Source organism: Xiphophorus hellerii, chromosome 10 (assembly GCF_003331165.1).
Source record: "Xiphophorus hellerii strain 12219 chromosome 10, Xiphophorus_hellerii-4.1, whole genome shotgun sequence".
Taxonomy (NCBI): Eukaryota; Metazoa; Chordata; class Actinopteri; order Cyprinodontiformes; family Poeciliidae; genus Xiphophorus; species Xiphophorus hellerii.
Window position 1 is genome coordinate 2912399 of NC_045681.1, and position 27011 is coordinate 2939409.

Here is a 27011-nt window from a genome sequence, read left to right on the forward strand (position 1 = left end):
TTCAGTTTCGGATAAAAGTTTGAATATATCACTGTAGTACATTTGGAATATAATAATATAAAAACACTGACTTCATTTGTCTATTTTTTTTAATCACTGAAATGGTCTTCATTTAATACCCTGTTAGAGTTACTGATTTCGTAATACACAAATCTATCTCAAGAAAAAAAATGTGTATATTGTTAAAAGTTTTCCAATAACTTTGCAGTTATTGGAAAACTCCAAAGTTCTCCAATAACTTTTAAAGTTTACCATTTTTGGTAAACTTTCAACCTTTTATAGCCATTCTCCGTGGAAAAAGACGCGACTTCAAGTACCATAGATAAATTACCATGATGAAATTGAAAGCACCATCATAACAAAACAAAAGCATACATTATCATATAGATATTCCTTTTAGTTTTGCCTGGATTGATGCTGGCAGACTGTACTAGAGTCTGTCTCCCTGGTTATACTTTCATGTAAAAGTGTGGCGGTGATGAAGCAGTTCTGCAGGAAACAGCAGAGAATCGTCTTAATGAAACATCAACCAGGCTACATAGTACTTATAGCTTGCCTTCTTTATGATCACTGTCGATGTAGCCATTTTGGTCCTCCCTGGACCTGATTCTCTTAACAAACCATTTTTATTGTGGTTTATATTTCCTTAAATAAGGTGTTCTCAAATCAGAACACAGTTAAACACTTTTAAATGTGGAATTTGATTTAAAAAACACAACTAAAAAGGGGGAAAAACAAGGGATACATATAAAGTCATCTTGTGTGATGTCATCACGGGCATGTGCTTATGAAAGATTGGTCTTGTGAGGGCAGATTATTCTTGATTTAAATAACTACCTAAAAGTAAAACTGACAAGGGCATCTTATTTTCTAGATGACAAACTATACCTAAAGAGAATTATACAAAAAGAAAAGCATGTGTAGTAGCTTTAAGTGCTACAGAAAATCATTAAAACATTTGGATACAGAAAGTGAAAGGTAAACAATTTTGTAACTAAGAAAGTAAATAGACACACATATAAATTTAAGGTTTATTATTGTCACCATAACAATAATGTGAATCTCTCTTTATTTTGACCATCAATTCAATCATAATTGTTCTTTTATCACAGGCAATAGTTATAATAGTGCACTTTTTATATTTAAATTATGATACAGACACTTCATTTTTTTAAACACCTTATTCTACTGACCCTTATGAATGGAGAATAGTTTACAATCTTAGCCAGGGCTGGGTCAATGAAAGTGAAGGTGGTTTGAGAAACGAAACCGAAAATGAAGGCGAGCGATCGTAAAAGTGTGTACTAACAGTGAGGCAAACAACTCTGTACATTTTGTCTGGTGATGATGGGTATACGACGGGGTGACGGGGAGTGAAGAGAGGCAAACGAGTGAAGCGAACGCTAAAAAAGTGTAAAAAAGAAATAAACAGCGCCTTGCAGGGTTTGGCTTCGGTAGTTAATTTGATATGGTTAGGTTGGGCGAAGTCGCCATGCGGAATCAGCTCAACGTATATCTGCTGCGAAGCTTTAATCTCTCTCTCTCACTCAGTCATCAGTTCACACAGAATCCAGATACCAGAGATAAACATGAGAAGCTTGAGATTCAGACGAGGGTCACTGAGGAAAAGAAAACACATCTATCAGAGCAGGAAAGGAAAATCAGAGTGATTATGAGTGAATTAGATTGTTAGTAAAATGGTTCTCATGACATGGAATACACTTTGTAAACAAACATATGGCAAAACCGAACTCTAAATTAAATATATAAATTAATAAATAACAAAATAAATAAATAAATAATCAAATAAATTAATGAAAAACTGAAACTCCTGCACTTTGTTGCATATTGTGCTGAATGGAAGACTGGTGAAGAACACTGACTGGTCTGGCGTAGTACTGGGGTAACATGTGGATGTCCGAGTTGCTACGTCGTGCTTGTCCAATGGCGTGACACTTGGAGATCCAACGCTTGGCTCGTTGGTGAACACTCAGATGAGGAGCGCGGGATTGTTGGGAGATGCTTGTTTCCTGTTTTTTTTTTAAGTCCTGTGCAAACCTTTTGAGTCCAGCGTCATGAAAATGTCCACTCATGAGTTTCCTGTTTTGTGTCTTTTTCTTTACAAGTCAGTATGTGAATACAATGGCAATAAGAGACAAGCTTCAGATGAGAGGTGCTTTCTGGTTGATCCAAAGGTCAGGAATGCTCTTCTGATTCAGTATGGGCACAAACACCTCCAACGAGGTTCAGAGATCTATTCACGTATTAACAATGCCCTCCCCACGGCCCTTAAAGCAATGTTCATATATCTGTTCAAACCAAAGCAACCAAAGCAACGAGGGTCCAATGCAGAATCATAGATGCATTGTTTTATACCGTCTCTGAGTAAAAAGGAAATACAAAACAACTCAACTTATGCCAACAACGTTCAGACTGTTTCTGCTGCCGTCTTCACCAATACCACTGTGCTTCTGACCTCCTCAAATAAAAGGAAATACATTAACACAAATAAAAACCAAAATAAAAAAATAAGTTTTTTCACATTCACTTACTTAGCTTACTTGTTGGCTTTCTTTAGATCAACAAAAGCTGCTGCTGGAACTCAAGGATGCAGTTTCTTAAGAGAAAAGCGGAACCTCCTGGTAGCAGGTTGCTAAAATTTAAAGTTTTTATGCTGCAATACATTTACATTTCTCTCCAGATGGACTATTATCTGCGTGTTGCTTGGCAGGGAGATGAGCGCCACCGTTAATTTAAAGAGTAAATTTTGGACGTGAACCAATGGTATGACAGACTATTTTATCTGGTCGTGGCATGCACATCAGCACTTCAAAAAAATTCTGTTTGATTTGGGAAGCTACATTTTTAATGGATGGATACCGAACTGCTCATTCTCACACTCCTTTTTTTAAAAATAAAGGGTGGTTCCTTAAAACTTCTTCCTCTTTTAAAGGTAGGACTAATGGTGATCCAGAACATCAAGATTATGTTGGCAAAACAATGCAAGATGGGAGAGGAAAAAGGCTCAATCCTTGTTACGGTTAAGCACTTTCAGTGACGAAGTCAAGGAAGAATCGGGGTGGCTCGTAGCTCGCAGGGAAACTTGAAGGTGGAGTTATTACTGTCTGGTTTCTGGTGCAGCTCAAGCATCCTGCAGCGTGTTCTCGCTCTATCCTATGGTTGGGACTGGGTTCCGTTAGAGGACAGGAGGCGGGTTCTCTCCTTGGCTGAGCCTCTGCGCTGCAGAACTCCTCCGCTGCCTCCGATGCCTCCGCCGTCTGCTCGGTCGCCCCACTCGCACCTGTCGCCCCCACCCTCAGAGCGCCTCGAGTTTTGGCGGGTGGGGGTCCCGTGGGGACGACTGCTCTTCTCATCTGGGAAGGGATCAACAGAGCAGAACAGGAAAGTCACTCCCAGGGTTTATATGGTGCATTCTTACCAATCCAATTAGATTAATCTAAGAAAATTTCTAGAAAAAACGTGGAAATTTTCAGAGCTTCGAAAGTTGAAAATGTTCAACTTTTTGAGTTTGGAAATTTCCAGAAATTTTCTTGAAAAAGGCAGATTTTTTTTAGCTCAAATTGTCACAAATTCTTTTTGTTTGAAACTGAAAAAATTTTAACTTTAAATTTTACATTTTCAACCTCAGAACTTTCCAGGTTTTTCTAGAAAATCTCTGAGATTAATTTCAAAATTTCCGAGGTTGAAAGGTCAAAATTTGTAAGAAAAGGGTCAAATTTTGAGATCAATTTAAAATAAATGAACTACTGCTTCATTGAAGTTAAAACTCGTGCATAGGCAGTCTTACCACATAGGGCTTGCACCAGTGGCTGATCATGAGAGCTGAGAAGCTGGGCTTGAATCGTTTCCACCACTCGTCTGAACCTGCGACTCGGCCCTGTGGATCCAAAACCTTGTTGTTGAAATGTGCTGTACAAATAAACTTGACTGACTGAAATCTCCAGCCACTTTTTACTCAAAAACAAACCTAGTCACACCTAATAAGTAAAATAAGTAAAATGGACTAAATCCAGTTAAGGGTTTTCAAAGAGAGTTCTCATTTGTGTTGCTGGGAATAAACTAATAACAATGATATCTTGACCAACAAGTTAGGAAACTGTACAACTCTGAGAACCATTTTCGGACTTTTCATTTAAATATATTATATGTTAATTTGTTGCTGAACAGGTTAAAAGAAAAGAATTCAAGGTAAAATTATTTTGCATTTTTAACTGAAAGAAATAAAAATCAAATGTGGGCATTGAATGCTTTCAACTTGGTGATTTGAAAGCACCTCTGGAAAAAAATTAAGAGACCACTGCAAAATTATCAGTTACTCTGATTTTACTCTTTATAGGTATATATTTGAGTAAAATGAACATTGTTCTTTCATTCTATGAACTATTGACAACATGTCTCCGAAATTCCTAGCAAAAAATTTGTATTTACAGTACAGTATTTTCCGCACTATAAGGCGCATAGAATAGATGCTACAGTAGAGGTTGGTGTTACGTTATGCATCCATTAGATGGAGCTGCGCTAAAGGGAATGTCAACAAAATAGTCAGATAGGTCAGTCAAACTTTATTAATAGATTACAAACCAGCATTCTGACAACTCCGTTCATTCCCAAAATGAATAAACAGCGTGCACCGCGAGCTTCTTCTTCTACGGGGGAAAATGAAGTTGGTGGCTGCTTACCGTAGTTGAAAGACCTGTTGTGACTCAATATTGGTCCATATATAAGGCGCACCGGATTAAAAGGCGCACTGTCGGCTTCTGAGAAAATTGAAGGTTGTTAGGTGCACCTTATAGTGCGGAAAATACGGTATTTGCAGAAAATGAGAAATGGTCAATTTCTCATTGACCATTTCCTCAAACAGACCTCAAACAATGCAAAGAAAATAAGTTCATATTCATTAAGAAACAACGATACTACTATCTCAGGAGGAATAACCATGAGGCTCTCAATAGGGTTCAGGGCAGTGGACAAAAAGCCTTCCCATTTAAAAGTACGTAAATGTCATTTGCCTGATATGAGGGTGAACGTCACGCTGTAGATTCCTGTTTCTCTCCTCCCCTCCCTCTCGCTCCTCTCCCTGTCCCGTTCCCTCTCGCCCTCGGAGAAGGCAATGTCCACCTGGAACTTGACGGGCTTCTGGAAGACGGAGGGACCGCCGGAGGACTTGTATTCTGCCCGGAAGCTGGTCTGGGAGATGACGCTGTGGCTGAGCGACGGGATCTGAGTGGTGGGGAGACAGAGAAGAAGCAGAGAGACCGACAGACTTACGAGGCGGGAGAGGTACAAGGGGTCCGACGTGAGCATAGGGGAGACAAAGGGTGAGGGTGAGGACAGGAGAGACAGAGAGTGAGCCATTGGTGAAAGCAACGTGCCCCGTGTACGTGCCACAAATGAGCGAGCTCAAACAGAAATTAAACAGAGAAGAGTGAAATAATGAGAAGCAATGAGGTGCACAGCATGAGAGTGCATGTGAATGCCTTTCTCCCCCAGAGAGCCATGCTCATGTACAAATAAAAGTTGACAAGAGAGCAGCATGTAGGTCAGAATGCATTAGATACTCACTGACAGGAAAGCGTGGACAATGTCGGCTTTGACAGAACTCAACGGTTTGTCCCTGATCACCACGAAGATCTGCTCCTCTTTCTCCAAACCGATGAAATTCCCGAACCAGGACTTCTTGGCCAGCCTTGATGGCAAATTAAAAATTGCAAACAGTGAGCGAGAACGTAGCAGCGCAAGAGAGTTATAGTGGGTGAATAAAAGTCTTACTCTGGGCTGGATTCTGGCGTTAGGCTGGACATGTCCTCTGACGTCGGAACTGGGAGAGAAAGATCTAAATTAAAGATAATTTCATAAACAGCTGGAAGTAATGGAGGTCGTATCCTAGATTCACCTTGTTTAAAAACAAAAGATCAACATTTTGGTCTCATTACAAACACAAACCTCAGCGTACTTTATGGGTTTAGATCAATACAAAGTAGCAACAAAAAATGTTGAAAACCATGAATTAGTTTAGTGTGAATTCACCGTTGTGCTGCGCTTATGTTTGCCTCTTACTTAAAACTAAAGATGCACCGATCCAATATTAACTGGATTGGTCCCAATATTGAAAAAGATTCTAGCAGATGTCAGTTTCCATTTCTTTATTTATTTTACATTACCTGTTCTACTTCTAATTGCACTGACTGAACAAATTAACGTTGTTTTTACATGTTTGACCAAGACCAAGTATTTAAATATGCTGCCCTGGTGCAGAGTTATCAAATTTGTAATTCAGTCCATTTACGTAAGTGTTTTAAAAAATAAAGATCTTAAGTCAATTCAGTGCTGTTATTATATATTGGATCATATCAGACAATACTAAACCTTAGATATCTGAGTCAGTATCAGAGATGAAAAAAGTGGCTCAGTGCATCCCAACTTAAAATTTTGATGAAGTTTATGGTTGTAATCTGACAGTGAAGGTTCATAAATACTGGTTTATTGTAACATAACGTAGAAACTCACCTTGTAATTTGCGGCGATGGAATCGCGGCGATCCCAGCAAGTTGTTCTTGAAAGAATTGAGGCGAGTCCTCCAGTGAGCGGGGCTGCTGGCCGCCATGCCGCCGCCCCCTCCTGGGCTGGAGGGAGGGGTGAGCGACAGCGAGCCCACCCCTCCGCCTCCCTCTGCCCGTGATGAGGATGAGGACGAGGAAGAGGAGGGCGGGGTGGAGGAGGGGTGGTGGGGGTGGTGAACAGGGGTGCCCAACGGTGTGGGCAGCGGAGAGCCCTGGGGGGTAACCTGTGGCACAGAGTGGGCAGAGTTTGGGTAGAAACTCTTAGTCACTGACTTGAGGACAGAGGACGAAGGGAAGAAGAAGCGAGGGATGGGTGACAGGAGCGGGGAGGGGGAGGGCGAGCGGGAGGATGGGTTGTGCAGGGGCAGGGATTTGATGGCCTGCAGGTGGGGACGGTCAGCGGGTCCTTTGGTGGGCAGGGTCTGGGTCTTGGGGTTGGGGGACGCTTTGGGCTTGTCATGAGACCGTGCTGAACGAGGAGTGGTGGCGTTTCCCTGTTTGGACTCCTTTGTGAGGGGGGAAGCAGTGGCGCAGGTGACGTCTGATTGGCTGAAAGTGAAGACGGGGCTCTGGTAGGACTGTGGGGGGGTTGGAGGAGTGTGGGAGTGGTGGGGGGAGGAGAGATGGAAAACAAGAAAGAGAAGGGATGGAAAATGGAGAAAGGATGGAAATGAATATCATGCTTAATGACAGAAGAGTGCACCTTATGAACAATGAATGTAATCGAACTGCTGATTATGAAAGCTTCAGTTTCAGGGTTTCCCTCAGTGTTTCATAAGCCTGGCGGGCCACCAGGCTTTACTTTTGCACTGGTGTTTGTTTGTTTATTATAGGTTTTTTATACACCAGTAACATTGATATCAAAGGCAGGTTAAGGAGTCTCTTTGGTGAAACGATTGGAAGCAAAATGGCAACATGATGAGGTCAGAATGCGAACACATAGGTCAGGTGTGTTTTTTTATTCACAGGAACTCTGTAACCACATCCTGTTTTTACCGGTCTACATGCTAACAACTTCAGTGAATGAAGTGATAAGTCACAGATTAAGGATCAAAACTAGGATTGCAGCTTTCTGGCCAATCCCTGATTACCAAACATTTAAAAAGCCTTACCTGCTGATTCTGATTTTGGCCAATACCAATTTTTTTTCTCTGAAATGCTGCTCAATATAGCAAGAAAATTGCTGAATTGGCAACAGTGGCGTAGCTATTGTTAAATGTAAACATGCAGACATGGCCTGGTGGGCTGGTCTGTCAGTCAAACCTCTAACGGGAGAGCAGAATAGGACAGTGGTTGATTTTTAGACCTTTGCAGAGGTGGATAAGATCAGTGGATAAGATCAGTGGATAAGATCAGTGGATAAGATCAATGGATAAGATCAGTGGATAAGATCAATGGATAAGATCAGTGGATAAGATCAGTGGATAAGATCGGCTTCACATGTAAAAATCGGCTGATCGCCGACCTCCCAAAATTAAGAAAATCAGCACCGATAAATCGGCTGGCCAATAAATCAGTGCACCTCTGATCAAAACAAGTTGGATAATTTAACTAGGATGAAACAAATGAACTGCAAAACAAGTATTTACTTTAATTGCATTTTTTATATTTGCCTTTTTTAAGATGATGTTTAGGTACTGTTAATATCTTCCAATAATACATAATTACCTAGAGATATTTTCAAATTTCCTGTCAACTTTAAACATTTTTTAAACTCAAACACACGGTGGGCCGCTGGATAACTGCCCTAGCACCCCTACCACTGGGGGAAACCCTGAGTTTGATTATTTCATTCTTTTTCCAAAAACTATTGATATGAGAGGGTTTAGTGTTGTGGCAGAGACGAAGTTAAAGTGCAGAGACAGGACAGTGCAGTGATGCTGTTACTGTAAGCTTCAAATTGAAACTACTTTATTTCAGTAAATAACCACTAGTTGTTCTCGTACATGCACAGGGAGGCAGAGAGATGACATAAAGGGAGAAAATACAAACTTCCTGTTGAGAAAGATTTTAATTTGAGGAGCTGGAAGTGGTGTGATAATGCGTATAAATGACTGGAGACACTGATATATGGACAGTACAGAAAAGATTGTGGAAAGTTGATTCATATTTAACATTTTCATCTTCAGAGCTGTGAAAATATTGACCGCAAATTGATGTTGATATTTTGCAGAGTGATTAGTGAGGGAGTTCGCTGTAACAATCTGCAGAAAATATTAATTATTGATTGCTACAGGCAACCATCATCATTTCTAAAAGAGGCATTAGACACAAGATTAACATACGGAGATTATTACATTCTATAATAAAGTGCATTAAAAGTCTGTGAAGTCCTTACCCTGGGACTGCTGAGGGGGCTTGAGGACAGACCACTAGAAGCTCCACTGACTGAGCGAGACCTGTTGAAAATAACCAGCATAAAAGTGACAAAAAACAGAATAAAATGAACTTTTAATGTCTATAAAGAGAGAATTTTGTATTTAATGTACACACACTTACCTCTGACTGTGTGCAGCTGTGTCGAGGGCCCTGCGAGGTGGAGTGGGAGACCCCTGCTCCGTAACACTAAGGACTTCTAGGCTTTTCCTCTCAGGGCGACAGCGGCCATGACGCGTCAGCATGGGAGAGTCGACACGCTTCCGGGGAGGGTCTGCTGAAAAACGTCAACATAACGGGACAATGTGTTCTGTCAGCTTTAAACTGGAGTAAAACTGGATTTCCAACCAGTGCAGCAAGCCACACTGGGTCTAAAAAAAGACCCAGTGTGGCTGTTAGTGGTTCTAATTACAAACAAACACATTTTAAATGACACGGGGTCTTAAACAGGGACATGATGATCCACTTATAAGGAGCTAGAACAGTTTAATTTTTTGGCAAGATACGCAACAAGATATTATCATGGTAATCAAACATTTTAGTGATTATTCGGATAACTAATTAATTAATTAATCGGATGAATGAAATTTTCTATTCCTGCAAATTTTTCAATTAATCACTAAAGCTCATTTTATACAATGTGCATTAAAAAAATGCAAATAAATAAATTATTTATTTATTTATTTAAGTAAGAAAATAAACATTTATTATTTAAAGTACAATCAGACGGCATTCCTTCAAAGGATGCTTGATCATTTGTAGAAACTACAACAATACTTCTAACACCACCATATGAAAAGCTCAGTCCTTTCTGCTTGACTTAACATTGACACTGATATGTTAAAAAAATTTTGATAAACCAATTAAAAACTGGGTAAAAAGGTGCTTAATAGCAGATTTTATTAACAGAATTTAAAATGACCACTTTAGGAGTTCTCGATAGAACATATTTACAGAAAAAGAAAATTTTTCAGCCCAAAAATGAATAGATTTTTGATACAATTTTGGCCATTTGTTCTTTTAACAAATGGCATGTTTTAGAGTCTACATACTCCAGTTAATGATTATTTGATTACTAAATTAGCTGACAATTTTTTTCAGAATCAATTTATTGTGATTAATCTGATCAACTGGTTCAGCCCTCCAAAATGCGGAGAGCATAAGCCCTTCTTATGTTGACCTTATAAAAGCAGCTTCCCCTCTTGAACGGTTCTCTCCTGCCCCCTACTGACTCACCAACATCATTGCGTGGAGGCAGATCCTCGTCCTCATAGCTTGGGTAGCGTTCCTTCCTGTCCAGCAGTAGGTAGTAGATCATCTTCTCCTGGTTTTCTCTAAATATAAAAACAATGTCTCATATACATTTTTCGCACAAGATAGTGTTAATGGAGGAATCATTTTTACCTTTCTACCAAAATTTAAAGCCACATACTTATGTTTAAATGTAATCTTTTCAAGATATATATTTCTAAACCAATTAAAATGCTTTATTTATGCCTTAAAGAGGCAGTATTATGTCTTTTCCAGGCACATATTGCCATTTTATAGAACAATCAAGTTACTATTTTACCTTCAGTTGTATAAAAATGTTATATATATCAAGTATGATTTGAATTAAATGTCACTAGGTGATTTAAACTCTTGAAATTCGGCCTCTGTCTCTTTAAAAACTGTCTCTTTCTGAAACTCCGCCTTCAGGAAGTCATCACAACCTGGCTCCTCTATTAACCCTTTAACAACATTTTTACCAGCGCTGCATTCAGAAGTAGCTCCTACAATGAGCTCAGCAGATATGCAGTCTGCCAGGTGTTTGCTAATTGCTGTTGGCTAGTCTGAAGGAACAGAGTGTGGGGGGACATAGGGTTATATGTGCTGTGTAGCTTGGAAACTGCAACTCCTTGAAGGCGGAGCTACACCCACCCAGACGTTTTGCACAGCTGAATGGTTGCCACGGAGATTAAAGGATTTCTCAAACATGCATAAAAGAATCAAAACAACTCTCCAGGTATGTTTTTGATAACATTATGAAATGATGTAAAGCTCAAAACAGTCGACTTTAAATAACATTGCCCCTTTAAGTTCTGCTTAATCCATTAAAATGACAGGACAGGTGGACGAACACTGAAGTTCTCAGCGGTCTTACTCTTCGCATTGCAAATCACGGGTAAGCTTGACTCGGTCGCGGAAACATCCTAGAGAGTGCATGCTTTCCAACACGTCCGGGTCCAACTCGGTCAGCGACAGGATTCTCCGCACACACACCCGCCTGGGAGGAGGCTGCTCGGGACACGGCTCATTACGACCGCCTCTGCGACACGACAAATCACAAACAACCGGGATTAACTTAAAAATATGGTGCAACGTCTTTTGACAGCAGAGAGAAAGAATTTTTACTCACTGATACCAGGAGTGTTTCTGGATGGCCTCTAGCTGTAAGAGGAACAGGGCAGATGGGGCCATTAGTTTCTACAGTCTGTTCACAGCCAGATGGCTGCAGAGCTGGGCTGATTTTTTCTTTCTTTCTTTTTTTTTGCTTTGAATAAATTTTATTATCTCAGAATAATGAATGCCAAATCCAAGTTTACAACTTTACTCCTTGCTGGAATGGAAGAGAACAGAAAATTCCCAGCCCAGGGACTCACATCCTTCTAAATCCGGCCCTGTTCACAACAAAATGAGACAGTGGCTGATTTTAACACTGTTGTAGAAATGGATAAAATCAGTTTCTCATCAATGATCCCCCAAAATGAAGGAAATCTTTGCCATTTTACTGGTGGATCCCAGTCTTTATGATGCTGTTTATTGATTAATGTTCTGAAGCTTTAATAAAACAGCAGCATTTACTCTCAGATTGAATTAAATGCAATTACTAACGTCCACTGACTTTATTTAGAGTTCTCAAAATCAGTGGGACTTTGAGAACTCTATGCAATATGAAATAAAAACACTTTTCCTTCCCCATCACCATTATGCAGTGCTATGTCTTGTTTTATCACATTAAAATCCTAAAATATGCACAATTGAAATCGTATGTGACATCATGGATTGTATCAGAATGACTCACTTATATTGATAGAAGGGAGTCAATTTTGAAGAAATATGGCTACCATTTACTGAGTTTCTCAGTAAACTCAGGAAATTAATTATGAAGGAAATTAATTCAGAAAATGATGCTTAGTGGTGACTTGTTCTTTTTTTGTTTTTCTATTATTTGTAATTACTTTGGGGATTAGATTGTTTAATGCAATTCTTATGTCAATTGTATCACTATCACATGCTTGTTTTGTATAATAAAAGTGCAATAAATGTAATTTTAAAAGAAAATTTCGAAAATTTTGACTTGTGGAAGCGGGTAGTGTACCGTGAGCCTCTTCTCAGGATTAACCTCTATCATGCCTTTGAGCAGCGACTGGCAGTCTGGGGGGATGAAGTGCGGCATGTGGAAGACGCCGCTCTTCACTTTTTCCAGGAGCTGGCGAAGGTTGTCGTGGTCAAACGGCAGAGCACCCTGAAGGTAAGAGGGAGAACAGGAAATGACAGAGTAAAAAACATTTCAAATTAAAATGAAACTGAACTGTGAACACTAGAGGTTAAAACTGACCACCAGGAGGGCAAACAGGATGACCCCACAGCTCCACACATCTGCTCTCCTCCCATCATACTTCTCTCCCTGTAAGACAGAATATTATAAATCTAAAGTTGATTCAAATAGAATTCACTTACTTTCCCTGAATTATGAGTTATACAAGCTTAAACATGGCTACATTTCTGTCAAAAGAAACACTGTAATCCATTTTAATCCCTGTACTTATTCTGTCTCCACCGACACTCTGAAAACAACATTTATTTCATGGAGCAGGATAATCTTTTAAGTGCTGAGCGCAGTGCGAAAACTCACTTGGACAAGAGATGAGCCCCATAAAAGCAACACAGGTCCCAGATTTATCGTCAGTTTGAGAGATTTCACGTTTACCTTCAATGGTTTTCAAATCATTAGTGCCATCACTTGGTGTTCAACTCATGTGGCTCAACGCGTTTGCTTCTGAATCAATAATTTAATCACATCATTTGCTCATTTTCATCACAGGTAAAGGCACTCACCCGTATAACTTCAGGACAGGCATAATGCGGTGATCTGAAACCAAAGAAAAACGAGTTATAGGACGTGTTGATATTTCTATAAATACTGAGGTGAAGACAGGAGTAGTGATAACTGCATAAAAAGGGAATTAACAACATGGACTCTTCAAAAGAGTAAAAACTAAGATGTGCTGGTTTTAGCTTCAGTGGCTAATGGTAAGTTCTGTTTCTGCAAACCTCACGTATTGGGAACCCCAGTAAAGATGCGTAAAAACTTTCAAATATTTGCATCTTTAATGGTATTAGCATAATTTTACACAAAGGAGCACATAACACCACGGCATTCTCAAAATATCAGATTTTAAAACCTTAATATCTGGTGATCTGAAGAGTTTTGCTAGTAAAATAAAAATTATTTGGATTTTACATAGTTTAATGATCCAAACTTTAATACATAATTATCAAAGAAATAGTTCACCAAATCCAAAATTAATTCACTTAAAATGTTTCTTTTTTTAAACAGATGTAAACGTACTGAATTATAAATTTATTTGGTATTTATTTGCACTTAAATACACCAATAGCTTCACAAAGTCGGTCAAATATATAAAAACAACTTTAATTTGGTCAGTCAGTGCAACTAGAAGTAAAACAGTAAATGTAAAACAAATAATAAAGAAACAGAAAGTGAGAAACACAATAGGTTTACTACCTTGGTCAAACATAAAAATAAACTATAAGAAACTTTCTCCTGAATGGTTCAGAAAGTGTAAATATAATGTAAAATACATGATAAAGCATGACATTGCTCAGAGCACAAAACATAGAATTAGACTGTATAGATTGGACACATTGTCAACAATACCAAATGTAGAATTTTTTTCAATATCAGGACCGATGCAGATATTAATATTAGATCAGTGCATCTTTAGTTTAATGCTTGGCTCACATCTTTGCTCATAAATTAGCCTGGTTCTGTATTAACACACAGGGCTGGTACTGACCCACAGCTGGTCTCCAACAGGCTGTCTCCCACCTGCAGGGAAGCCATACCGAAGTCAGCAATACGAATGTTGTTCTTCTCATCCAGCAGCAAGTTCTCCGGCTTCAAGTCTCTGTGGCTGCAAAAACACAACACACACACACACACAGATTACAGACGGAAGAGAAAATCTATTTCTGACCCGGTCAAAAGAGATCTCAGACCCAGAGCTCCAAAAGCGAAAAACCAACCAGATGGAGTGACTGTGGCAGAAATCCAACGCAGAGATGATCTGCCTGAAGAACTTCCTGGCTTCTTTTGGAGTTAGACGTCCCTTCTTCACCAGGTAGTCGAAGAGCTCTCCTCCTGACACATGCTCCAACACCAGGTATCTGTCAGCAAGCAGAACACTACAATGAGACTGCATCCTTCAGCAGACAGAATTAGTACTAAAATCCCTCTGTCTCAGGGATGCTTATATGGATGTTTATGATGTCCACTTCCAAGACGACTGACTACGCCAGGTTTATATTTACCTGCATTAAATTAATATTTTATCTCTTTGGTGCTATAATAAACAAAAACAGCTTAGGTAGGAGTTTCATTTTCACACCCACTGAAATAAATAGAGTAAAAATATACACCTAGTGACATTCTGATGTTAGCTTTGTTTGTTGTTATTTCTATATGTCTCTATTTGTCAGCTATATCTCAAAGTTTTTTCTTATTTGGAATATGCTTCTGAGTTAATATAAATGTTGGGAAGCATGGGAGTCTTAAAATTATCTTGCAAAAGTAACCTAAATACCAAAAGGAGAAATGAGAAAGTATATGTATTTAATAAACAGTGTAAAAGATTAAAAAAACAGGACTTGGATAAATAAAAGCAACACATTGGCTGTTGGTGCAGATTATGTTGCCATTGTACCACTTTTTAACTGACTCGATAAAAACACTTGTATGCTCAAGAAAGATTCGGGGTCATGACCCTTTTACATTTTTACTTTGTGGGTTAGAAGCTGGAAAGTTTTGGAACCACAGGAGCCCAAAATGATCTCAAAATATCAATAATTACTGGAACAAGATGCCCAATCCATGTCGGCACTTTGAGGGAGCAAATATTTGTAGATTTATGTTTACAATCTTAGCTTATAAAATCTCATTAAGGACCACATCATTTTTAGACAGGGTCGTTTTTAGTGGCACTAAAACATGGCAGATAAATGTTTGAAAAATATAAATTTCTCATCCTTCCCAAAGTGGTACTGGTCTCCATCTAATTCGCAAGTTTTCATTATTATCATAATTCATTATTGAGCTAGAATTGTCCTGAATTGCAGCAGGAACTCACAGATATTTGTTGTTCTCATAAACGTCATGCAGCTTCAACACATGCGGATGCTCGATCAGTTTCAGAATGGCAATCTCCCTCTCAACCTGGTTAAACAGAAAATAAAGACAAAAATGCTACAGAGCCAGACAGCAGTGATCATTCTCAAGCATCAGAATTAAAGTAAGTAGACAATAAATAAAGGAGAAATGCCACAGTTTGTTTGTAGTTTAATACAGCAAGCAACATTGACAGTGTCCCTTCTTCCCACCTATTGCCAGAATTTTTTTCTTTACAGTAAAATTTGATCAAAATTTTACCATAAATTGTACCGTATTTATACGGCTGTCATATAAACCACAGCTGTAGGTATTTCGCCGTAAATTAGAGACTTTTTTTAAGTTTGCACACTGCCAATAAGCTGGCTGAAAGAAGGCTACTAAACTTTAACCTTGGTTAAACAAGACAAATTTAGTCTCTATAAACAGTCAGTCAATATCCTGACTAATCTACCAGCTAATATCAATTTGTTTTACTTGTGTTACTCTAAAAAGAGCAGAAATCCAAACAAGTATAACTTTTAGCTATATAAAACTGCAACATAATATGAACTTTCAAAATAAAGATAGATTACAGTTTGAGGCAGTATGCAGCAATACCACCTGAAAATTTATTCAGGCATATTAGCAGTCAGCATTATAATAACTGTAATAATCAATCCATAATTGTGTTTTAAAAGTGCTAGAAATAACACCTGCTTTTCTGTTTTGAGTAAAAGCAATTATACGTTTTTGTTTTAACACCGTGTATTTTTTGAGAGCAGCTACGTACCTTCATCAGAACTGACTCAGACAGCTTCTCGCGGTTGACTATTTTGATTGCTACCTTCTGAGCCGTAATACAGTGGATGCCGAGTTTGACCAGTCCTGAATGTAGAAAAGAGACATATATAATTTTGATTCAATATGGTTCAGTTTTATATTGTTCATTCTACAATGGGTGTGTGTCCTCTCACCTGTCTGCCCCTTCCCCAGAGTCTTCTCCAGTCGATAGGGCCCAACATATTGAGCAGACTGACTCAAAGACAGTTCCTTACTCATACTGCTCCCACTGAAGGCTTAATACACAATTAGAACTAATACTGCACTGGGATTTATTGCAATTTCTCTGGTACTGTACAGGTTTTACATAAGTTGGTGCAAGAAATTATGCTCAACTTTAAATTTCAGGGATATCACAGCTATTTCTAGTTTACTAACATGTATCATGAAATAACACACAAGTCAAACCATGTGGAAATAAAATTAAAGTGAGATAAATAGTTTCCTGTTTTAAGACGCGGTAAACATGGCGTTACAGTTAAACAAAAATATATAGTTTAAAGCAGAGAAACTGGGATGACAGTTCGTACCAAGGCTGCTTACTGAGTTAAATACCAACCATTGTCCTTAAAATGAACATTATAAGGTACTGCAGGCTAACTAGAATGTTTTCCGTATGTACATTAGCTTATTGGTATAATTTAGTTACATTTATGACGTTAACTACATATATATGTCATTAAACTATAGCTGTAAAACAAGCCGTCTGCTTTAGAGCCTTTACTTATGTCATTTTCTGTTTGAGCGTAGGAACGAAATGTCCAACACGTACGCTTAGATGTTTGCTCCGAAAACGTGATAATAGTTATTTTTTCCTCTGTCAGGCCTGTTTTTACAGGTGCAACAACATGCTATCTGAGGCTAGCTTTAGCTTCGACGCCTCGACCAACGGCCGTCTCGCGCCTGTCACAAACACCGACCCCGCTTGAAGTTTCTGGGCTTCGCCAAACGGTCACTTTTATCGCACGGCTGCCACATTCTCTCGGACTCTCGAGGTGAAACGCGCAGTCCTCTCCGGACAACCATCTTCTTACATGTGTATGTAATTATATATTTGTTATTTTACATTAGCGTAGCGTAGTCCTCCCCCGTCCCCTGCCTCTGCTCGTCTCTGCCTCCCTACATCACTGCAAGTGGCGGATCACAGCATCTTTTTGCTCCTCTCCTCTCCTTCGGCGTGTCCTCCATGGGCGGTGACACATACAGGTGAAACAACACCGCACAAATCAGCTTATCTTCCTCCTCGTTTCGGATCCCAGTTCACGCAAGCGAAAGGCCCCCCTTGGATGATACTCCGTTTTCTTGCCGTAAATCGATATTTTCGCTCCGCTCTTCCCTTCCTTCGCCCCGCTCGCATCAGCATCCGGGTCTCACTCCCTCTCCATCCTCTCTCCTCTTGGCTTCACTTCCCCGCCCTCCTGGTCGCCTTCCTCAAAATACGCTTATCTCCGCATTCACCTCAGCACCTGCCACACTGTGGGCTCCGTGGGCCGCAGAGGACACTTCCCTCCCTATTATTATGAAAAGACATGTGTAAACATCGCCTAAGGCTGCGGATGGGACGATGAGGAGCTGCTGGCACAGAGAGATTTCAGTATAACTTGGTAGGCCCGCACTACTTTATTTAACACGACAGGAATATTTGTTGTAACTACCTTGCAAAAATATTCATACCCCCTTGAACTTTTTCTCTTTTGTTCACTAGAAATTTAAATATATTTCATTAGGATTTTAATGAGACAGAAAAACACAAATGTTTTTGTTACAAATGCAGATCTGAAAAGTGTGGAGTGTATTTGTATTAATGCCCCCTTTTTATACTTTAATTCTGTTGAGGAAAAATGAGGTGTATGTGATTTCTTCCAGAATAAATAATTAGTCACCTGCTGTGAGAACAGCTGGGTATTTATTGTTTATCATTTATTGTGATAATTTTTATAATAATAATTTATTATAAAATAATTTATAATAAATAAATAATTTATAATAAATAAATAATTTTATTTACTTATGATAGAAATAGACTTTCCTACATCTTGCTATTTAAGGATCAAACATGATGTCAGAAAAAGACACACTGGATCATTGTGTTATTTGCATTATTTTAATTTAAACAAGTGTTGTGCTGTTGGACACATTGGAATTACATTCATCTTGAGTTTTCTGGTAACTCAGTTTGTTCCAGATTTCTCCTCACTGGGAGATCTGGAAGCTAGCAAAAACCTTTAACTGGTGGCCGCCTAAACGCAACATAAGGAGAAGGAAGGAAAAGAGGAAGAAACAAACATTAGCTTCACCAATTAGCAAAATTTGGTATTTGATTAATGTCTTATTAGCTGTGAGAATGATTCTAAGTAAAAAAATATTTGACTTCAAACACTTTCTCTCCTTAAGATTAATAAGATTCAGAGTAAGCAGAGATTTTTCATACAAGGTTTATGGTGCAAGGTTTATTTAGGAAAGCTTTGAAATAACCAAAGCTTTCCCAGAAGAAGGCAGGCATAAACATGTGATAGTTTGTAGGGATGTGAACTTACTTTTCAAATCCATGTTTCTTCGTTTATCAGGATCCGTCACACAGAGTTTTTATGCAGGCGTGGAAGGCATCCATCAGATCCTTGCAGGCCACCGCTTTCTTTTCTAGAACGCTGTAACACAAGACATGACACACTTAGTCTGTACTCATAAACGCACACGTTCTAGAAATTAGCCAACATAGAATTACAAACACGCAGAAATGTAGCTAAATGTTTTCTAAAAGTGCATCAGTTAATTTTTTTTTTTTTACTGTAATTTGCTACGTTTTTCTTTTTTGCAGCTCAAATTTGTGCATCTTTGTAAACTGCCATCAGGAACAAGATCCATGTAACAAATTACTGCTCCTTCTTAAAGTGACAAATTTGTTGTGTAAAAATCTGTACATTAAATTCATGTTTTATTGCTGTTGTACAGAAAATCTGTATTTTAAAAAATCCAGCCTTTAATTTCAGTACATTTATTCAGAAGGAAAAATGTTTTTAACTATGATAGGCCCTCCATAAAATGCATCTATGAGTAAAAAGAAAAGCATAAAAAAGAATTTTAAAAACAGTAAAATCTACATTATTTTTTTTATCACTTTTGAAACTAAATTGAAAAAGTAAGAAGATCAAATAAATTTTAAAACATGAGGAAATGTTATCATCTGTCTACAAGCATAAAATTATTTAAAGAGTAAAAAAGTATTTCATTTATTGAAGTACTAAGTAACATGAGATTTAATATTTTACAATGATGTCGTCAGACAAATAAAAATATAAAGTCATGTGCAGTGCAAATTCTGGTATTTTAAAGACTAAGATGAAAAAGTGATATATGTAAAAAAAAAAAAATTCAAAAATAAATTTCAAGCAGAATAAACTATTTTCTAAATCAGTTTCTTCAATATAATGTCAATACACATAGAAGGTAACGTAAATATATCTGAGAACAGAATAAAAAGCACTTCCAGTAACAATATATGGTTTTTACCGGACATTTATTTGACCTCTAAATGTAGCAACAAGCTCAGCAGACAGAAAATTACATCAGATAACGAAGCTTGTGTAGAAACAAGAGGTCTCACTTCAACAAACTTTAGGTATGTGTGTGTCTGGTGTATTTTTGGTCAAATCGTGTTTGTTCTTCATTCAGAAGTTACTCACAGTGAGTAGAGTAACCCGAATTTTACTCAAGTAAGATTAGGAATTATTAATTATAATATTACTCAAGTAAGTAAAAATATGCATTAAAACTACTCCTAAAAGTTTTTTTTTTTCCAAAAAAGTTACACAAGTAAATGTAACTGAGTAAATGTATCCAGTTACTATCCAACTCTGAACAGTTCTGCCAACTGCTCCACCATGTAGATGAAATATAAGATCATCTTAAATAACAATCTCTTGGCTTCAATCAGTAAACATAAAATTGGTCTTTTGGCAGGATAATAAATCAAAACATATGACCAAAATAATCTTCTATGTTTAGAGGGTGAGCTTAAAAATAGGATAGCAAAGGAAAGCAATCGTCTCTCTGTTTCCTTCCTCCTTGTCAAATGTTAGAGGAACAACTAATAGTGTCACTGGGGCTTTTTTAAAAACAATAATAGTTTTGTTACACAGTATTTCTTCCCCTAGTGACTAAATATCCTTAAATTAAAATTATGTTTTTGTTTGTTTTTACTTGTGTTAATAAAAGATTAATCCATTTAATTTTTTGAAACTGACATGCTTACGTTGGGTGCCAATAAACGCGACTCTCTGTAACGTGAGTTGACACCCTGGTACTGTATGTGCAGTTCCTCATGTGTGGAGTCTATTTTAAGTTTCTGATCTATTTATGCATCTTAAGACCTTGGTGTTCCTGGACTTCAAGCTCTATTGTGGTTTGTCAAACAACGTAAACAAATGATCTGTGATTGATGGAGTCAATAAAGCTTCTGATGGCATGGATTCACTTTATCATTCAGGTCCAATGTGTATTTATTTCCAGCAATTAGTGTTAAAACTCACCACTTGTCAGCGTCCGCCTTGATAATCTGGCATGGAGCTGGCGCCGCGTCAACAGGAACCGGCATTTGGACTGAACAGAACCAGAAGTTTGCTGCAGCAACAGCTACGGTCAAGTGAGATCACAGAGAGAGGCGCTAACACAGTTGACTGAGTGGGTGGGTTATATTTTAATTTATTTAAAAGTTTTTATCCTTTTTTAACCGTAAAGCAAATCGAAATTAAATTAGTACAAAAATTCACAGTTAGATGTACTGTGAAAAGTACTTGCCTTGTTAAAGATTTTCTCTCTTTTTAATTTTTTTTCTTTTATTTACATAATTGCATTATCTGATCTAAGTAATATTCCCTGGTTTATATCCTTTGTTTTGTTTTTCTTCTAATGACTGTGTGAATGCGGGACCTTTGGGGTCAACTGTTATGGATCATAATGTCCTCTTAAATCTCCGCATGAGGTCAGTCAGTTTTAAATCAGTTTGTTGCCTAAAGGGGATGAACTGGGAAAAGTTTAATTTGCATGCAAAGAAAAAGGAAGCAGAATTAGTTTTAGGAAAGGATGAAAGAACCAAACAGGCATTTTCCAAGTTTTAAGGATGAAAATGGAGAAACTGCAAATTTACAGGAAAATATGCATAGATGTTTGAAACAAATTAAAATAACTAATCTCCTGTTTTTAATTAGTGCATTACAGTGTGTTCAGAGTTTTATCATGTATCACAGCAAAGTTGAAGCTTAATTGAAAAAGCTGCTTAAAAAAAAATCCATATCAGAATTAATAAAAAGAACAAACAAAAGCATGATATTTTATTTTAGATTTTTATTGTCTTTTGCTTTATTGTAAAATAAATCAGTTTCTCAAAAATATGGTCGTATTTATTACATTATTTATTAAAATATGGAAAAATAGACCATACTAAAACAGCAGCATTTTATGGTTAGATTCATTAACTTAGAATATAAGTTCTTTGTTGCTCCATCCAGTGTTATTGAAGAATAAATTAGGAAAGTATTTGTACTCCTTGAACTTTGTGCATTTTGTCACTTTATAAACTTTAATATATTTTATCACAATCTTGTTGGCCAAAATAAGGCCTATTGTTCTACAAAATGTTGTTTTGTTGAGATTAAATAAAGATGGATACCACACCTTTTAATTTTTCTTTTTAATTTATTAGAAATCTGTAAACGATTTCACTTTGACTATTTTTTTATTCTAATATTAAAGGATATGACAAAGTTCAAATAATATAATTACTTTTTGCAAGCCAATCTTTGTCTGCATAAAATATAAAATTCCAGAGATAGCACAAGCATTAATAATGTGCTCACTTGACAGCTTGTATATTAAAGATAATTTATATTAAATATACTATATTTGATATAAACTATAGGACGTTGCAAGACCTAATATTTTTTAAAATCTTTTTTCAACTGGAAAAAAAATCAAACCTCTCCACTAGAGGGCAGCAAACACTGACACGATACTGAACAGCCAGTTGAATGGCCTTTAGAATATGTAGGACAAATAGGATCATACTGTCATATTAAATAAACCAGAAATGTGCTCCGATGAGATAAAGATAACAAAGTGTTAAAGGTGTTAAACATGCTTTTGATTAAGGCCAGATTTGTGTATTAAATATATTTTTTTTATTGGTTTGATGTAATTTTCTAGTATTCAATATCATGTTTTCATTGGCTCTATGTGGAAATCATTACAATTAACAGAAATAAAGACGTGTAGACATCAGTTTATGTGTAATTATTCTATATTACGCGTGAGTTACTGGAATAAATGAATTTTCCAATAATATTATATTTTGTTGAATGGGTTTGTATTTTATACTCTTCTGTCTTTGTGTGATAGTTTAATAATAACCTTCTTGGTTGTATCTCAGTTTATTTTTAAACCTAGAAGTGACACAAGGTTGCGTAGCAGTCTAGCCATTTAAAGTGTCAGAAAATAACCCAAGTAGGTGTGAACTACTAGACCATCTCTACCAGCCAGGGCTCAATGATCCTCCATTACTATAATTACTAGAAAGCTCAGTGTGCCATCTGCTGGCCCGAACAATTATGTACATATCGTCTGCCAGGCAGGTTCTCTAAATAATAAGCTTTAACAGAAGCATGTAAACAACTGTTGCCATGTTAGGAGGAGAAAACATGAATGGAATCCGAAACCATGGCGGAGGCCAAAAAGGGTCAAATACAGAGTCAGAGGGATTTACAACAAGTTTAAAACAGGAAATGTCATCTGTTGTGAAACAGTTGGAAGATTTCCACCTCTTTGTTCTTTATGTTCATCTCTTCTATACAATTTAGATGTTACATTGCCTCTTTTGGTTGGGTTAATAATGTCTAGTACAGTTGTCATAAATCTGTCAAGCCAAAATTGCGAGGCAAATGTAATCATAACATAATGGCTTATTTGCAGTTAATAATATGCAATTACAGGGCAATTTTATTACACAAATTAGAAAGTGATTATTATATTTTTAATACATCTAATGGAATTTATTTTATACATTGCATTAGTTTTGTTTTTCTTATTTGACTTGAGCTCTGTTGTTGGTCATTTTAAGTATATTTCTTAGATTTACATATTTGATTGTTTTATTATATTACATTTCTTTCATAGCACATAGATAGATAGATAGATAGATAGATAGATAGATAGATAGATAGATAGATAGATAGATAGATAGATAGATAGATAGATAGATAGATAGATAGATAGATAGATAGATAGATAGATAGATTGATAGATATATTGTTTTTATTTATCTGTTTATAGCTTATGTTAGTATTTTTAAGAATTATTTTTAATTATTCTTCGTCAACTTAATTCATATAGACTTCTGTTTGTGTAGTCTTGTTTATTTTGGTTTCTTTTTTCGTTGTTTTGTTATAACGTATCTTTATTCACATTTTATTTTGAATAAATCTTTTTTTATCAGTCTTCTCCTTCTTTGACTTGGTGTCTGGTATTTGTCATTACATTTCAGATTTACTGCTCCATTATCAAACCTTTAGAAAACATAGACCATTTGGCAGCATTTAGTTTGCAAATGTGTGTCAAGATCTGGATATGAATTTGCAAACTAAATTCTCCAGCACAATAAATCTGGTTGACTCGGGATTTTCTCCGCTTGCACTCGAATGCGTCTCAGCAAACTGCAGCGTGCAGGGCGAGCTGCGCGGTATTTGGCGTTGATTAATAGTTATCCCTTCAAAATAATGAAAATGTGGAAGAGCGAGCAGGGCTTGTTGGCAGACTGGTAGCCGGTGAATGGAGGTCACAGCAGACACCGAGTGAGACACAGAGGAGGAGAGGGAGGACGGACAGCGGCTATCCGCCTTCAAAAATGGCGTCTCCGGAGGAAAATGAGTAAAAAATATTTAAACGCGGCCTATTTCTTTACACTTCCTCGTTCGGCTTTTATGTATATTTTTCGTGTTCTTGCGTCACCCTTTGAGGTGTGAACGACCCAGTTTCTGCTTTTACTCGGGTGGCCTTCGGAGAAAAGAGGGGAGCGAGTATTTTGGGGGGAATAAAAGCAGCCCCGTTTTATTTTGATGCGTCGTTGCTGACAGCTAGCATCTGCTGCTAGCCCCACACAGCTCCGCTCCGGAGGGGGGTGGGAACCATTTGCATGCGAAGAGAGAGCAAGAGGGGAAAAAAAGAGATTTTCAAATTGGGGATTTTCTTTTTGCTCGTCCATGGGGAATGATTGCTACCAACGTGGCCCCGTCGATTGCTATCTTTTCTAGAGCTAGCATCAGCGTAGCCAAAACTAGCCTGAAGAAAGGGGAGGAGAGACGGTGGAAAAAGGACGCGTTCAAGTCAAATGTTTAAAAGCAATTCGCCCATTAGAGAGCAAATCCGCGGCATCTTCATCATGACCGTGACTGGTTTCAGACCGAGGAAATGATAAAGGCACAGGAAAAGGTGAAAGACTGGCTTTTTTTGGAGGTGGTTGGATTGTAACCCCGTAGACCCCCCTCTTTTTTCATCCAGCTTTCTCCTCCTCCCCACCATTTCTCTTTCAATATGCTGTTTTCCACTCCTGAGGACTTGCTTATGAAACCGGGGAAAATAGCTTGAAAGCGAGAACGTGGAAAGACTGGATATTTTTTCGTGCCCTGCTACGTTCTCGTCGCTTTCACTGTAACCGCTCCTAAATGGATAGAAATTACCCGGGAACAGGATTTGGTGATTTGGGCGCAGGAGCAGGATGGAGTTACGACAGAACGGCAAAAAGGTAATGCATCGGGATCCAGACAATGTGCATGCATCAAATCCGTGCTACTTTGTGCAGGGCACTGTGTGACCTCCCGTGTAAACAAATTGGGCAGCCAGGAGCTTCATTTACAGCGCCGTGCGTAGTGCATTGTCATCCAAACAGTTTGCATAGTAATATTATTATAAACAGGAATGGATAAACGTGTGTCGTGGGGGTGGGCGGGGTGGAGAAAGGAGAAGGTTGGGGGGGTGAATTGAATGTGATTGACATACATGGGGCTTTAGGTAGGACCTGGCGGGATGGATGGAGGTGGGGGATGTCTGAGTGTCCATTGGAATTATTGTTCCCTGTGTTGCAGGCCTGAACACAGATAAATTCATAGGGATTGATGGGAAAACTGTGAGGAGTGCAGACGCAGCAAACCCCCTCTCAGCAACCCCCCTGACAGTAATCAACCAGATAAACTGATGCATATTAATTAAACACGCACTACACTGTCACGCATAATAGAAACAGACGTATAGAAATAATGCATCACTGTTTAGATGTCAACTTGGGTGCGTTTGTGATTTAGCGGATTTGTGATGGTTTTGCTTGGTTTGGTGCTCATTTGCATATTACAGCTCTGCCAAAAAAAAAAAACCTCCATCCTGTGCATCGAAGGTGCAATCTGCAATTTGACTCGAATAAAACCAGAATTCAGGTGAACAAATCAAATTAGAGGATGAAATCTGCACAGAATGCGTGAAGGGGAGCTCTGTAGTTTAGCTTTGGTTAGCCTGGCAGCTAGCGCTCCGTGTTGCAGGGAAGCAAAGCAGAGGCCTGTCCACGCAAACATCATCCCTGCATTTCTTCTCGAAACGTTTAAGGGAAACGTAGATTTGCATGATAAAACTCAAAAACGGAATATGCGCCTTTTATGAAAGCCGATTTTCGCCAAACAAATATGCTTATTTGTTTTTGCATGCAGCTTAGCTCGCATTTGCGTCGGCATGCACCATTCAGTTGTTAGCTGCATCGCCATACTAATTAGCAGTTACAGACATGCTAATTGTTTGTCTGCGAACCAAACCGACGAAGTATATTTTTGTTATTTAGCTGCACATTGCACTGCGGTGTCATATGCTTTATTTATACGCAACGCAGGCCTTGCACAGTTCGGGCCTAGTCTCTGCATTTCTCCCAAATGATGCTACCAAATGCTAGCATGCATCTGAACAGGCAGGCAGGCAGCCACGCATTTCATCTGCTTCTCTAAGGCCAAATTATCCAGCAACAAAAAACCATATAATGGAAGTTAGGAAACATTATGTAAGGAAATTGCCTTTTGATTGCGTTTTATTGATTGGAAGTAAGCCATTATTTTATAATTAAGTATGCCTCACTGTATGGGCTTGACAGATTTATGACTACTGTAATAGATAATAGTAAAATGACGATGGTTGTAATTGTGTGATTCCTTCACAAATAAATTGATTTCATTAATAGTTTTTGGTTTTCTTGTTAATAGAAAACTTAATTGTAATTTGGAACAGATATAATTAATTACCCTTATGATAGAAGAATAGAGTAATTCACTTGTGTGATTTTGTGTGCACTGAAGCTAACCTCCACCTAGTCGTTTTCAGGGGTCACGTTTGGGAAACTAACTGGATTTATGTTAATATGCTCTGAAGATTGATTGACACTTCCACCCTCCACGCCCTCCCCATATCCTCTTCCTTCCCAGTCTGGTTTATGGGAGTTCCAGATCATCCCACCCTGACTCCGAGCTCCTTCACAGACAAGCCTACTCCACCCCACACCCTCTGCAGGGCTATGCCACCAATCACCACCCAGGGAGCTCTGGCCAAGGCGGGGCTTGGGGAGCAGCTGGACGGAGTTTGGGTAAGATAAATGTCATACCTTCCATGTCACCACCATAAGGGGCCCTACCAGTGAATTATTTGGTCAGCCTGTGGAGGCTCTGGTAGGTTATTGTCGCAGACAAGTGTGCAAATTTTGGCTC

General features: G+C 38.2%; 2 protein-coding genes and 1 long non-coding RNA gene across 7 annotated transcripts in view; 1 reads left to right on the forward strand and 2 right to left on the reverse strand.

Moving 5' to 3' along the window:
• Window positions 1–1019: 1019 nt before the first annotated feature.
• brsk1a (BR serine/threonine kinase 1a) lies at window positions 1020–17718 on the reverse strand. Of its 4 annotated transcripts, none has more exons than XM_032575229.1 (19): window positions 16365–17713; window positions 16181–16275; window positions 15371–15456; window positions 14271–14411; window positions 14042–14158; window positions 13059–13092; window positions 12559–12627; window positions 12319–12465; window positions 11356–11387; window positions 11101–11265; window positions 10194–10291; window positions 9081–9234; window positions 8920–8980; window positions 6529–7159; window positions 5791–5854; window positions 5584–5707; window positions 5031–5241; window positions 3809–3898; window positions 1020–3386 (listed from the first exon to the last, which is right to left on the reverse strand). In XM_032575229.1, exons 1-19 carry the CDS (start codon window positions 16447–16449, stop codon window positions 3175–3177), a joined length of 2616 nt encoding a protein of 871 aa, XP_032431120.1. In that variant the 5' UTR covers window positions 16450–17713; the 3' UTR covers window positions 1020–3174. The 4 variants fall into 4 exon arrangements, with proteins under 4 accessions (XP_032431120.1, XP_032431121.1, XP_032431122.1 ...); XM_032575230.1 differs by having other exon boundaries at window positions 6529–6805; window positions 16365–17695; XM_032575231.1 differs by having other exon boundaries at window positions 5791–5839; window positions 6529–6805; window positions 16365–17692.
• A 594-nt stretch (window positions 17719–18312) lies between these two features.
• On the reverse strand, window positions 18313–20892 carry LOC116727689 (uncharacterized). Its single transcript, XR_004340836.1, has 3 exons — window positions 20760–20892; window positions 18768–18878; window positions 18313–18470 (listed from the first exon to the last, which is right to left on the reverse strand). It is a non-coding gene; the product is annotated as an uncharacterized LOC116727689 (long non-coding RNA).
• A 3002-nt stretch (window positions 20893–23894) lies between these two features.
• The window catches only part of prr12a (proline rich 12a), a 28074-nt gene continuing 24957 nt past the window's right edge, over window positions 23895–27011 (forward strand). The window contains exons 1-2 of one of the 2 annotated variants that reach the window (XM_032575184.1): window positions 23895–25021; window positions 26733–26890. In XM_032575184.1, coding sequence (XP_032431075.1) covers window positions 24942–25021; window positions 26733–26890 — 238 coding nt within the window. In that variant the 5' untranslated portion in view covers window positions 23895–24941. The remainder of the gene's footprint in view (window positions 25022–26732; window positions 26891–27011) is intronic. The other variant, XM_032575183.1, reaches the window with a different exon arrangement.